The 15,854-nt window shown below is 41.7% G+C and overlaps 1 protein-coding gene across 1 annotated transcript in view; it reads right to left on the bottom strand.

Annotated features, from left to right (window-relative positions):
• CHSY3 (chondroitin sulfate synthase 3) overlaps positions 1–15,854 on the bottom strand; it is a 543,385-nt gene that overhangs the window by 436,245 nt on the left and 91,286 nt on the right. The window contains exon 2 of the mRNA XM_082272880.1: positions 1,041–1,324. Within this exon, the coding sequence (XP_082129006.1) occupies positions 1,041–1,324 (284 nt within the window). The remainder of the gene's footprint in view (positions 1–1,040; positions 1,325–15,854) is intronic.

Raw genomic sequence — 15,854 nt, 5'->3', positions numbered from 1 at the left:
AGTGAGGATAGGATCAGAGAAGACAGGATCAAACATTCTTTTTACATAATGCAGATGATTAATTCCTTAGGTCCCACTGTAAATATAACAAGCATGCTTTACTGCATACACACACTGATTTTACTGTTGTGGGTTTAGTAACACTTTAACCTAGTACTGTATTTGGGAAATACAATCCTGATGATAAAGGAAGTGGTATAAGGGGTATCCAATCTTTAACAAAGGAGATCCTCATATTAAATATCACAATGTGGTTCAAAAAAGGGAAAAATGACATCTCATTGTGAGTATATATTATATAACAGAATTAATTTATAGGTGGAAAGGACCCAAGTAGATGTCAAGCAGAGATGTATAGTAACTAAGTAGAACTACTTCACTACTGTACTTAAGTACCGAAAGGCGGTATCTGTACTTTCCTAGAGTAGAATTTTTCTCTCCTACTTCCACTTTTACTTCACTACATTTTTTCGATGATTTCAATACTTCTACTCCGACATTTTTTTTTGTGCTACATAGTTACTCGTTACTATTATAAAAATAACCACTGCCAGAACAGTAGATGACAGGTTTCATGAAGCTCAAAACGTGTATTATCAGCGCATACGAATATAATAAATGCTACTGTATGCATAAATAAAAGCTGCATTTGAAATAATAAAAAACAATATGATGTTCAAACTTTTGACTTCTTTCTTTAATAACTACATAACACAGTACTTGTACTTTTACTTTCAGTACTTGAGTAGCAACATTTAAAAAAAAAACTACTTGCAATACTTAAGTACAGAAAATGTTGAATACTTTAGTACTTCTACTCAAGTCACTTTTTGATCGAGCAATTCCACTTCTACTCAAGTCACTTTTTGATCGAGCACTTCCACTTCTACTCAAGTCACTTTTTGATCGAGCACTTGTACTTTTACTCAAGTATGGGTTTCGAGTACTTTATACAACTCTGATGTCAAGTATTGGAGGGATTATTTTTATAAAGCAAAGTAACAAGGAAATAAAATATAAAATAATAAACACATTCTTACCTCATAAGACCAGACACACTGTGTTCCACCAAAGCGCCGCACACATCTTCCCACTTCCACATCTTCGTGTGTAGTATACATCTCACGAAGACATTCACCAATGTGTGGGACCATTCTTCGCAACACCTCTCGGCTAAAGATCATCCCTGGACCTCCCATACAGAAGTTTTCTCCAGGTTCGAGTCCAAGTTTTCCAAGTTCTTCAATATTCCCCAGTCCTGTCTGGCCCAAATAAAGGGGCTTGCTGCTGTTTAGAGAGCGCAGAAATTCCTCAAGTTTTTCACCTGTTTTAGCAAAAATGAAAATATGGTTACAAATGTTACCAGTTATGACACCTATATTAAGTCACTGACACACACAAAGACACACACTTGAGGCTGCATTCACATGTCAGCTTATAATCGCGGGCAGAACCGCCGCGGTTCCGCCCGTGATTCGGAGATTTATTGCAAATCGCGGGACGCCTAGCGTTGCCCGTTGATTTGCAATAGCCCCCCAAACGCCGAGCGATGTTGCCGCGATTTACACGGCAACATCGCGCAAACAAAATCGCGGGACGCAATACACTCCAAAAAAGTACAAGAGCTTCTTTGGAGCGTATTGCGTCCCGCGATTTTGTTTGCGCGATGTTGCCGCGATTCGGCGGGCGTAAATCGCGGCAACATCGCTCGGCGTTTGGGGGGCTATTGCAAATCAACGGGCAACGCTAGGCGTCCCGCGATTTGCAATAAATCTCCGAATCGCGGGCGGAACCGCGGCGGTTCTGCCCGCGATTATAAGCTGACATGTGAATGCAGCCTTAGGGCAAGCACTTACTCACCACATAAATTAATAAAGATTTCACTAACAAAGGCTTTGACATTCTTAAAACATTCAACTAGTCTTTCATCTGTAAATCTTGAAGAAGGTGTGTCAAAAGGAGTGCACAATTATTTAAATTGGCAATGATCAGAAATTCTAAGGGAGATAAATTATGGAAACGCTATAGATATCTGGTATGCCTTGATAAAAAACCATGGGAAATAATAAATGATTTTCAATAAACATCAATTGTAAGAAAAGTACTAGGAATCCAGGTTTAGTGGTAAAATGGTGTATTTCCAGTACTAGGTTTCCTTCCCCTAATTAGTCCTAAATATGATAAAAGTTTGTCTTTCCTTTTTAGTGGGAGCTAAAGCTATAGATGGTTTGAATCTCGGCCTTTATAGCAAGGACTGGTTGAGATTCGAACCATCTATAGGCAGGCTGAATGTACCCAAGGGGAACCATCAATCGACTTGGGTACAACCAGTACAGTTGGGAAAATAATTATATTATCCCCTGCAGATTTTGTACGTTTGCCCACACACAAAGAAATGAAGGGTCTATAATTTTTATCATAGGTGTTCTTTAAATGATAGGGACAGAATATTAAACACAAATGTTATAATTTGAGTTGCAATTCAGTGAAATAAATATTTGATCGCCAAGCAAAACATGACTTAGTACTTGGTGGGGAAACCCTTGTTGGCAAGAGGTATGACATTTCTTGTAGTTGGTTACCAGGTTTGCAAACATCTCGGAAGGAATTTCATGTTTTTTTGGATGTCACTTGGCAACTTTCCCTCCATAAATTTTCTATAGGATTAGGGTCTGGAGACTGACTAGGCCACTCCATGACCTTAATATTCTTCTTCTTGAGCCACTCCTTTGTTGCCTTGCGGTATGTTTTGGGTCATTGTCATGCTAAAGGATCCGTGACCCAACTTCAGTGTTCTGGCTGGGGAAAGAGGGTTCTAATCCAAGATCTTGCTATGCATGACCCTGTCCATTGACCCTTCAATGCGGCAAAGTCTGCCTGTACCTTTAATAGAGTAACAGCACCAAATCATAATGTTTTCACCTCCGTGCTTGACTTTAGATATGGTGTTCTTAGGGTCATAGTCAGCATTTTTGTTATTCCAAACACTGCTAGCCACCCTCCTCAAGAAGGCACATGTACAGTCATGCCAATGAACATCTAAATGATTCAGAGAAGTGCTGTGGTCAGATGAGACCAAATTTGAGCTCTTTGGCATGAGCTCAACTCGCTGTGTTTGGAGGAAGAAAAATGCTGACTATGACCCTAAGAACCGCATCCCTACAGCCAAGCACCAGAACACTGAACATGGGTCGTGGATGGGTCTTCCAGAATGACAATGACCCAAAACATACTGCCAAGGCAACAAAGGAGTGGCTCAAGAAGAAGCACATTAGGGTCATGGAGTGGCCTAGTCTCCAGACCTTAATCCTATAGACAATTTATAGAGGGAGCTATAACTTCGAGTTGCCAAGAGACAGCCAGGGATCTTTAAGAATTTAGAGAAGATCTGTAAAGAAGGCTTAACCAAAATCACTCCTGAGAAGTGTGCAAACCTGGTCACCAACTGCAAGAAACATCTTACCTCTGTTCTTGCCAACAAGGGTTTCTCAAACAAGTACTAAATCATGTTTTGCTTTGGAGTCAAATACTTATTTTAATCATTGAACTGCAACTTAATTTATAGCATTTGTTTTATGTGTTTTTTCTGGATTTTTGTTTGATATTCTGTCTCTATTATTTAAAATACACATATGTTAAAATATTATAGACCCACCGTTTCTTTGTAAGTAGGCAACTGCAGGGGATCAAATCATTTTTTTCCCAACTGTATGCCAGATTTTTGCCATGCAATTATTACCAGTGACTATAGCTGCTAGCAATAATCACTGTGATCTCCCAGCAGGGATGGCTCCCCCCCCCCCCCCACCACCACCACCACCACCACCCCAGCCAGAAGAACAAAATAGCTCCATTGGAGGGATTGGAGCTATTTTCTTTCCTGCTACCCATCATTGCAGAAAATAAAATTGCACCATATATGGCAGGCTTGAGCCTGGTGTCAGATGGACAATTCTACCACTAACCAAAAATCACCAGCAGCAGCAAGAAAGATTCCACACCCGTGGTTGCAGGAAAGAAAATTGCACAGACTTTGGTCTGCCTTACTGTTCACACGTTCTCTCTTAAGCCTCGTATGCATGATCATATTATGGGACAAATTTTCGTCCGTTTTTTTGTTGCATGTTAGTCTCATATGGAAAGTGAAGAGGTTACTTTCATACGAAAATTCTCGTATGACAGAATTCAACTTCAGAAGTGATGTGTTGAATTGTTTTTTATCTATTCTTTTTTTTCCCCGAGCATGTGTGGCCTTGCTCTTACAATTTCTTTTTGGATGAAAACTGTACTAATTAAAGGAAAATCGGACATTGCGTTTATGTACGTTAAAAATTTTATAGCCTGCAAATTCGTAATCGGCTGTGGAAAGCACTATACTAATGATCCGAAAATCGTCAGATCGTTCGGCGAACGAAATTCTACTTTTCTCATTGTATGTACGGGCCTTTAAACTTTGTTAAAATCAGAGTATACTGGCCTTCAGAGAGAGACTATGTAATGGCAGCTTTGTAAGTATTATTTCGTGGAGCTGGACACAAAGCTTCTTTCACTGTTACAGAGGGACTTGAACTGTGTAGTAAGTGCCTGACAGATTAGGATTTATTTATGCTTTCTTTTAATCATGTGGAAATAATCATGTGGAAATGCTGCTGTTTGATGCTAGAAATGCTTCTATGTTTATTTGATGATGAAAACAATCTGCTTTCAGAGTATATGTCAGTGCACATGCGGGTGCCTTGGGCAACCCCCCAGTGCACACCCATATGCATTCTCCCAGTGGGTCCCAAGAATGCCATAACGCATGCTGTACGGCCATGTGATTGAAGCAAAAAGCGACCTGCGTTAGGTCTAAAACATGAATTGTGTGGAGACGTGCTACCAGTACAAAAAAAAACCGAGGCTGTCTATCTCAAGAGACAGTAAAATCAAGGCTGCTATAATTTGTTAGTGTAGCACAGTAGGAACAAATTTATCAGAGGCACTGCATTGGCAAGAAACATGAGCACTTTAGAGCTGAAATATCCCCAAGTCAACCACAAGGTAATGGCAATACAACATGTAATACATTGCAGCTGTACAGCTTTACAGAAGAACAGTAACTAATAGCCAGATGCTAAAACAGAGCTCAGCAGGTGAAACATACAACCTAATACAAAAACAGTGATTCCCAAACCTTGGAACCCCTGGTAGTTTAGATCACCATTGTAGGTGCAAACTTGCCAACTATCACGGATTGCCCTGGACAGTCACGGAAATAAGACCCATGTCCCGGTCTGCGCACGTCCCGGGCAGAATGCCAAACATTCAGGGCTCAGGTTCTGCTGGGCGCGGTGCCAAGAGACAGAGAATCAGAAGCATTGATTGCCAGTCTATCCCTCTCCCTACCTCCTCCCCCAGCAGCTTAGATCAGACACTCTCAATACAACACCCAGAAGGCGGAGCCATTGAGGCTTGCAGCATCTGATTAGCTGGGACACGTGACGGGGTGTGGCCGGCCTCTGCGATCTTGCCCAGCCAGCCTTATGAAGAGAAGCAGATCAAGGGAGCTTTCTGCAGGACCGCCCTCTTTCTGCTCGGCTTATCTCTGGCTTAATGAAGAAAAGGGGGGTGGTGAACAGAGAGAGAAGTACCCATGCTTGCTGCCAGAAAAGCTACAGTGCTGAGTCCTATAGAAAGCTGACTGTCCTGTGCAGCAACTTTCCCCCCCCCCCCCACTGTCCTGTCCCTGTGTCTTCCCTCCCAGCAACCCGGAACAGCCCAGCTCTGCTTATAACCCTCCCCTTTCGCCGACCCTATTAAACTAACTCTTCGCCATCCCCCTCAGCTCAGCTCAACCCCCCTTCTTCTCCATATCCACCCCAACAATGCTCACCCCCGCTTCTTCATATCCACCCCAACTCTGTTCACCCCCCTCCTCTCTATATCCACCCCGAATCTGCTCATCCCTCCTCTTCTCCATATCCACACCAACTCTGCTCACCCCCCCTTTTCCACATCCACCCCAACTCTGCTCACCGCCCCTTCTCCATATCCACCCAAACTCTGCACCCCCCTTCTCCATGTCAACCCCAACTCTGCTCACCCCCCACTTCTCTATATCCAACCCAACTATGCTCACCCCCCCCCCCCATTCTCCATATCCACCCCAACTCTGCTCACCATTCCACTCTTCTCCATATCCCCCCCAAATCTGCTCACCCCCCCCTCTTCTCCATATCCACCCCAACTCTGCTCACCTCCCTCTTCTCCATATTCACCCCAACTCTGCTCACCCACCCTCTTCTTCATATCCACCCCAACTCTGCTCACCCCCCCCCCCTCTTCTCCATATCTACCCACACTCTGCTCATCCACCCCAACTTTGCTCACCCCCCTTCTCCATATCCAACCCAACTCTGCTCCCTCCCCCCTTCTCCATATCCACCCCAACTCTGCTACCCCCCCCCCCACTTCTTCTCCATATCCCCCCTAACCACACCTCTTTAAGCCACACCTGCTATTTAGCATAATCTAACCCACACCCATTTTTCACTGAGGTGCTCTGTATGTGCCACATTTTTTTAATTCTGCTAAGCCACGCTTACAAAATGAATGTCAGGCCTCTAATTAAAATAATACTCCACCTACAGAGAAAAAAGTGTCCCTACAATCTTTTTCAGAATGTTGCCATCTATGTATGAGGTACAATGTTATAAGAATATACTCTCTAAGAAGTCAAGGACAAAGCCCTGGCTGCATAAAGACTACAGTGGGATGTGTAGGACACACATGTGATTATTGGCAATAGCTTGGAAAATGCTGCGCCAAGATTTGTTAGAAGCAAAGTGGATCTGCTTTATCATTATTCTTGATGGAAGCGAGTGAGGTGGTGACCTTATATGCCATGATAAATTATGTCAAAGTGGATTGAATGTATCCTGCTTATCTTCATATTGATACAATACAGGCAGCTGTTTTATGGGCCCGACTTCCTTATGGCATGCAGGGAAAAAAAAAAAAAGATCCTTACCTAATAGGACCAGGAGAAAAGTGCAATGGCACCTTTGCAACTAATTAACCACTTAATCTCTGGAAGATTTATCCCCCTTAACCACAAGGTGATTTTTTGCGCTATGGCACAGTTACTTTAACTGTCAATTGCGTGGCCGTGCGACGCTGTACAAAAAAAATGTATGTCCTTTTCCCCCCACAAATAGAGCTTTCTTTTGGTGGTCTTTGATCACCTCTGTGATTGTTAGTCTTTTTTTTGTTTATAGCGCAAAAAATGGCAATATTTTTTACTTTCTGCTAAAAAAAATATCCAATTAAAAAAAAAAGAAAGAAAAATCAAATGTATTCATCAATATGTATTCTGCTACATATTTTTGGTAACCCCCCCCCCCACCCCCCACCCGATAAGCATATATTAATTGCTTTGAGCATAAGTTGTAACGTCTACAAACTACAGTATAGGATATTTGTATTTATTTAATTTTTGTTTTTTACTAGTAATGGCGGCGATCAGTGACTTATAGCGGGACTGCGATATTGCGGTGGACTGTCGGGACGCTAACTGACACTTTTTGAAAACCAGTGACACTAATACAATGCTAAAAATATGCACTGTCACTGTACTAATGACACTGGCTGGGAAGGGGTTAACATCAGGGGCGATCAAAGGGTTTATTGTGTGCCTAGCCTGTGTTTTCTAATTGTGTGGGAGGTGCTTTTACTAGGGGAAGGCATTGATCCATGTTGCTGCTTTGCAGGAACACAAGATCAATGCCTTCCCTACTGACAGAATTGGGATCTGCCTTGTTTACATAGGCAGATTGCCGCTCTGTTTGTGTACCGAACGATCAGCGGGTGCCGGCGGACATCGGTCTGCGGGGCCCACCGATCAGCTCCTGCTGTGTAGAATCACAGTGGGAGCGCCCCACCGGCGGCACGCACTCGCACCAGATACCTGGAAGTGCAAGACCACGTAATATATACGTGATCCTGGGCAGCGCGGCCACGCTGTAGCAATAAAACTTCTATAGGGTGGTCAGCAAGTGGTTATGAATCATTTCTCATTGTAACAGCTTTGCTATGATGACTGAAACTTAATTCACTGCACATCACTGCATTTTCTTCAACTTATTACTAAACAACCTTATGTTTCAAAAGGGTCATAAATGAACTAACAAAATGTCATCATCATGCTTATTTACTTTGCTTAGCCCACACAATTTATTTACTGGCCATTCTGTGACAGAGTAGATAACCCTGTAAAGAACTTACATATGTAGCTATTGGCGTCTGTAGGTCATAAATACACTTGTAACCATAATGATCTATAATTACATCAAATCTTAGCCTATTTAAGTCTAGCTTTGTGTAACAGTAAGAACTAATTCAGGGAATACAGTATAATAAAGATTTGGTTTACAGGAATGTCAAAGTGACATGACCATTACCTTATTTATGTTCCAATAAGAAATAAATCAGCTTTAAATAATAAAAAATATATATATTTAAACTTGCAAAAAAATGAGAACTTGACTACGAAAAGTAAAAAAATCAAAATATACAGGAAAAATCATTTATTGTAACACCAAAAAAGAGCAATATAAAAACAAAGAGATATTTATTCTGAAAGATATGTCTGCATTTGTCTGAGTTAATATTTATCTGGCTGGCTAGAATTTAATTTGTTGAATTATTCCTATTGAGGGAAATGACTGTTTTCTTTAATGCGAGACACATTTTCCTAGTTAAAGGATGTTAAATAAAACACCTTACTTTGTCTCCTTTTTAGAGAATAACATTCAGATCTATCTAACACAATGACCACAGCAACCAATCCAAAATGCAGTTAAGTATCCATTAACCACTTCTGGACTGGAAGGTTTTCCTCCTTAATGACCAGAACATTTTTTTTGCGATTCGACACTGCGTTAAAATGGATGTATTTTTTCCCCACAAATATAGCTTTCTTTTGGTGGTATTTGATCACTTGTGCGATTTTTATTTTTTGCACTATAAACAAAAAAATGCGCCAATTCTGAAAAAACAAAAACAATATTTTTTACTTTATGCTATATAACATTTCCAATAAAAAATTTTTTTAAAAATTAAAATGTTTTCATTATTTTAGGCCAATTTGCATTCTGCTACATATTTTTGTTAAAAAAAATCCTGATAAGTGTATATTGATTGGTTTGCACAAAAGTTATCGCGTATGTCATTTTTATTTATTGATTCATTTTTTTACAAGTAATGGCGGCGATCAGCGATTTTTAGCGGGACTGCGACATTGGAGCGGACACCTAACGACATTTTTGACACTTTTGGGGGTGCCAGTGACATTACTACAGTAATCAGTGCTATAAATATGCATTTGTTACTGTAAAAATGACACTGGGAGGGAAGGGGTTAACTTTATTGGAGAGTGAGGGGTTAAGTGTTTCCCTAGGCGCGTGCTTATAACTGTGATTGGATGTGACTGTGTGTGTAACAGCAGAGATCTACGGTCCTACATGGCAGGACCGTATGATCTCTGCTGTTACACAGGGGAGAATGACAGACGGCTTTGTTTACATTAGCCACCTGCCTTTCTCCCGGTGTAACCGATGATCGCGAGTGACCGGCGGACATCGGGTTCGCTGGTCACTCGCACCGGGGGGGGGTCCGTGAGCGAGCGGGAACGCGCCTCCGGCGGCGCGCGCTCGCTCCCTAGAGCCTCACAGGCTAGTGACGTACCCCTACGTCACTTTGCCTGTGAGGGGCTGACTGCCGACGTATATAGTCGTGCGGCAGTCGGCAAGTGGTTAAATGAGAAGTATGGCCAAAGCTTGTTTGGTCATTCTTCTCTTGTGGGTCACAAGAGTGCACTTACTTTTGCTCTCCTGTTCTCCAGAATCAGTCTCTGGATGTATCCCAACAATAATGTCATGACCTACCCAGATGCCTGAAAGGCAGCTGGCTCGGCGTCTCAGCACGCCACTAAAAGCCTGCGCCAGCCGCTCCTATCCCGAGTAGAGAGTGGTGTCGGCTCAGAGAGTGGATCTGAGAACTGAGCAATCGGCGGCCATGTGATCGCTCAGTTCTCAGGGTTGGAGCTGGTGGGGGACAGCATCTGAGTGATGCTGCAGCCATATAGGTGAGTATGGTTGTTTATATCCCGTTCTTCTCCTTTAAATAGTTATTTAAAGAACATCAGGCAACATACAAAAGCATCCAGTGAGTTACATGTAATCTCTATCACAGAAGTGGTTGCTATCACGGTTCATAATGTTTTGCTAAATGGAGCAATGGGCCACAACCTTTTGAAATTGAGAAATGTTAGACAACTGCCAATGGGATGGAGTCTGTAGAACAAGTAGGTCACAACTACTGGGAACACATTTTTCATAGGAACGATCCTATAAAAAGGGATGGTGTCTCTTTAATCAAGAATTATTACTGTAATAAAAAGTTTACCGATACTTTATGTGTCTTGGATTATTTCATCAGCATAATTAAAATCTTTCTGTGCAAAGTCATAAATCTATCCAGACAGTATCTTATAAAACACACCATACGTTTCCTGCAAGAGACAAAATCTTCCTCTTTTGATGGATGGAAGAAGAAAGACATCTCACCAAAGTCATCCAACAACATATGTATATACAGTATATGTCTATATTATACAGCCATGGCCAAAAGTTTTGAGAATGACACAAATATTAATTTTCACAAAGTCTGCTGCCTCAGTTTTTATGATGGCAATTTGCATATACTCCAGATTGCTATGAAGAGTGATCAGATGAATTGCAATTAATTGCGAAGTTCCTCTTTGCCATGAAAATGAACTTCATCCCATAAAAAAAAACATTTCTACTGTATTTGTGAAGAAGGTTTCAGGGCGCCCAAGAAAGTCCATCAAGCGCCAAGACCATTTCCTACAGTTGATTCAGCTGCGGGATCGGGGCACCATGAGTGCAGAGCTTGCTCAAAGTGGCAGCAGGCTGGTGTGATTGCATCTGCACGCACAGAGAGGTGAAGACTTTTGGAGGATGGCCTGGTGTCAAGAAGGGCAGCAAAGAAGCCACTTCTCTCCAGGAAAAACATCAGGGATATTCTTCAAAAGGTACACAGATTGGACTGCGTTAACGTTATTTTCTCTAAATATTCCCCTTTCCGATTGTTTGGGGCATCCGGAAAAAACCTTGTCCGGAGAAGAAAAGATGAGTGCTACCATCAGTCCTGTGTCACGTCAACAGTAAAGCATCCTGAGACAATTCATGTGTGGGGTTGCTTCTCAGCCAAGGGAGTTGGCTCACTCGGAATTTTGCCTAAGAACACAGCCATGAATAAAGAATAATACAAAAACATCCTCTGAGAGCAACTTCTCCCAACCACCTAAGAACAGTTTAATAAGGAACAATGCCTTCTCCAGCATGATGGAGCACCTTGTCATAAGGCAAAAGTGATAACTAAGTAGTTTGGGGAAGAAAACATTGAAATTTTGGGTCCATGGCCAGGAAACTCTCCAGTCCTTAATCCCATTAATAACTTGTGGTCAGTCCTCAAGAGGCGGCTGAAAAAAAAAAAAAAACACAAATTCTGACAAACTCCAAGCATTGATTGTGCAAGATCGGGCTGCCATGAGTCAGGATGTGGCCCAGAACATCATTGACAGCATGACAGGGTGAATTGCAGAAGTCTTGAAAAAGAAAGGTCAACACTGCAAATAATGACTTTTTGCATAAACTTAATGTAATTGTCAATAAAAGCCTTTGACACATATGAAATGCCTGTAATTAATTATGCTTCAGTATACCATAATAACGTCTAACAAAAAGATCTAAAAACACTGAAGCAGCAGACTTTGTGAACAATTTATATTTGTGCCATTCTCAAAACTTCTGGCCCCGGCTGTACAGTGTATCACTTTACATGAACTTTGGTCCAGCCACTGAAGTAGGTTTAGGGCTTTCTTTTGTTTGCCCACTTTTATTAAAATGAATGGATTCCTTACAGCAGGATTCCAATACAGGGGTTTGTTTGGCTTCAAAATGCAAACAGCCTCCTGATTTACAGCCTCCTGGCTATAGAGCATCCCACCTGGGGTTATACAAGCTCTCTGGGTAATGGAACATCATTTCTCAATCCAGAACATGACCTGGTTCAAACGCTGCTTCTGCAGCAACTGTATCTCCAGGTGTCGGCTTTGTCAGTGGAGACAGACACACGTCCCTCATATGCCAATACACCGGCTGCTCCCTGGCAGCACAGCGCTCTCCGCGAGAGAGCCTTCTGCCTCCCAGGGGAAGCCCTGAGCTATCATCAAACTCATGCTAAAAGGGCTGTGAATACCTGCACAATCAGGCTGCTGGTTACCATCAAAACATGGTAGCTCTATCCATCCCAATACTCCACAAAACTTCAAGGATCCAGAAGCTGTAACAAGATTTGCCATCTAATGTGACTAGACATGTGTGGTTAGTTTTGTTCTATATTGAAATGCAGACAAAGTTTTTTTACTACAATAGTAACGAACTGAAACAAATCCGAAATAAAACAAAATTTTGGACGAAATTCAAATTTGAATCGTTTTCAAATGAAATTCGAATAGTTTTCTAATTCGAATTTCTGAAGGGAATAAAAAAAGAATAGAAAATAAAGTAATAGAAGCTAAAAAAATATATGATAGAACAAAAAGAATAGAATAGAAAATAAAATAATAGAATATAATAGAGTAAAAAAAAATATATAATAAAAAATGAATAGAAAAAAAAATAAAAGAATAGAGTAGAATGGAACCAAATAGAATAGAAAATAAAAACAGAATAAAATAAAATGCAAAATAAAGGAAAAGAAAAGAATATAATAGAATAGAAAAAGGAAAGAATAGAATAAAAAAAAATAGTCTCAGCAAATCAAGCGGAAGAGTCCCGGATGGCCAAGGCACTAGTGCCTCAAGAAATCTCTCCTCTGGCCCCCCATGCAGGCAATCAGAGCGAGATCGGTCTGACCGGATGCTTATCTGGCTGCTGGTGGCCAGGTAAACAAAGGGATGGAACCAGAAGTGATGAATACTCATCGCTCCCAGTTTCCAGGGTTACAGAGAGAGGGGAACAACATCAGTTCCTCTCTCTCTGAATAGGACAGCCATTGCCACCAGCCGCATCGCTCCCAGACTCCACGATGGGACAGGAGAGCCCGGGAGAGGCGGAGGTGGGAGGGGGGTGGGAAGCCCTTCCGCCACCTACAGAAGTGATTGAGTGGCTAATTAGCCACTCAGATCACTTCTGCCTTGCAGAGAATCGCCAGCTGCAAACAATGATTCCCGGGATGATGCCTGTAATTGCACCCACCATCCCGGTATAACCACTGAAACCCAAGGACGTATGGGTACATCCTTGGATGGGAAGTGGTTAAAAAGCTTTATACGCATCTGCTTGATTCTACAAACACACAAGAGGACTGGTTAGTTTTTCAGAGCAGAGAATAAAATATCCCTCACTTTCTATAGCCAGTCAGTTCAATAGCTGCTACTGACTTCCCTTGTAAGGTAAATGGACAAATCCATACATGAGAGTCTTCAACCTTGCTTGTCATTGTGCTGATTGACTTAGAAAAAAAAATAATAAGTTCCACAAAGATAAGGGAAAAGATGGTAGAAGAACACGAGTGGAGAAAACAGAACTGAGAAAATTGGAAATGTTTCTGGACACCGAAATCAGGAAATGCTTATCGGACATTAGATAAATCACACCTGTCATGGATGAAATATGGCAGCTGTCAGTGTTAGACTGCTTCTAAAATGCTAGTTGCCTGGTTGTGTTTGGCTTCAATGCTTCTGATAAGCTAATAAAAAGCATGTGGCTAATTAAAGCAGAGAAAATTCTGAATGCTTACGTTCTATACTTGTTTCGGGTTAATAGCTCCCAAAGTATTGAAACCAAGGCAACAGCGTAACAGGCAGCCAAGTAGTATTTTCACTTGTGTCTGCTGTGCATGCTCAAAATTCTTACTTTTTGCACTTAAAGCTGAAGTATAGGCAAACAGCTAAATGCACAGATTATTTACCTATGAGGGAGCTATATTAATGTCCATCCAGTTTTTATATTTACACAGATCTGCCAAGGCAGAAGTGTGACAATAGTGATGTCTGATGAACCTCATATTCTGAGAAGAGAATGAGTAAGTCGCACTGAACAACATCTAGTGAGCAATACACATCTGTGATCATAGGGGTGTTTTTCTATACTAAAGCTGGATACACACTATACAACTTTTGTGGTTAGATTTCCTTCAGATTTACCCTTTCTATGTAGTGCAAGGGCCTGCCAGATTGCATACAAATTGAAAGTGTTTAGGTTTGACCTCATATTATATGGTTTTGGTAAGTCTGAAGGAAAAAGTCTTCAGAAAATCTTATAGTGTGTATGGCCCATAACCTACAGAGTAACATTTCATACAATCTCCATAATATCTACAGTAATGGAGTTATCTTCACAAATTGTGATTACACTAAAGTAGAGAAGATGCTTATCAGTGAGACACCAAACACACCTTATCTACAAGGTCTAGAAGGCTAACATTAGACCTCCTAAGAGAATAATGTATAAGATGTACAGTATCTCACAAAAGTGAGTACACCCCTGACATTTTTGTAAATATTTTATTATATCTTTTCATGTGACAACACTGAAGAAATGACACTTTGCTACAATGTAAAGTAGTGAGTGTACAGCTTGTATTACAGGGTAAATCTTCTGTCCACTCAAAATAACTCAACACACAGCCATTAATGTCTAAACTGCTAACAACAAAAGTGAGTACACCCCTAAGTGAAAATGTCCAAATCGGGCCCAGTTAGCCATTTTCCCTCCCCGGTGTCATGCGACTCGTTAGTGTTACAAGGTGTCAGGTGTGAATAGGGAGCAGGTGTGTTAAATTTGGTGTTATCGCTCTCTCTCATATTGGTCACTGGAAGTTGAACATGGAACCTCATGGCAAAGAACTCTCTGAGGATTTGAAAAAAATAATTGCTCCACATAAAGATGGCCTAGGCTATAAAAAGATTGACAAGACCCTGAAACTGAGCTGCAGCACGTAGGCCAAGACCATACAGCAGTTTAACAGGACAGGTTCCACTCAGAACAGGCCTTGCCATGGTTGACCAAAGTAGTTAAGTGCACATGCTCAGCGTCATATCCAGAGAATGTCTTTGGGAAATAGAGGTATGAGTGCTGCCAGCATTGCTGCAGAGGTTGAAGGGGTGGGGGGGTCAACCTGTCAGTGCTCAGACTATACCCCGCACACTGCATCAAATTGGTCTTCTTGGCTGTCATTCAGAAGGAAGCCTCTTTAAAAGATGATGCACAAGACAGCCCGCAAACAGTTTGCTGAAGACAAGCAAAATAAGGACATGGATTAATGGAACCATGTCCTGAGGTCTGATGGGACCAAGATAAACTTATTCGGTTCAGATGGTGTCAAGCGTGTGTGGAGGCAACCAGGTGAGGAGTACAAAGACAAGTGTGTCTTGCCTAAAGTCAAGCATGGTGGTTGGAGTGTCATGGTCTGGGGCTACATGAGTGCTGCCAACACTGGGGAGCTACAGTTCATTGAGGGAACCATGAATGCCAACATGCACTGTGACATGCTGAAGCAGAGCATTAACCACCTTCCTTTGGAGAATGGGCCGCAGAGCAGTATTCCAACATGATAATGACCCCAAACACACCTTCAAGACGACCACTGCCTTGCTAAAGAAGCTGAGGGTAATGGTGATGGACTGGCCAAGCATGTCTCAAGAACCTAAACCCTATTAAGCATATGTGGGGCATCCTCAAATGGAAAGCGAAAGAGTGCAAGTTCTCTAACACCCACCAGCTCCA

Source organism: Pelophylax lessonae (genome assembly GCF_965119305.1).
Source record: "Pelophylax lessonae genome assembly, chromosome: 1".
Classification (NCBI taxonomy): domain Eukaryota; kingdom Metazoa; phylum Chordata; class Amphibia; order Anura; family Ranidae; genus Pelophylax; species Pelophylax lessonae.
Note: the sequence above shows the minus strand (reverse complement) of the source record. Positions and strands in the feature narration are given on the sequence as shown.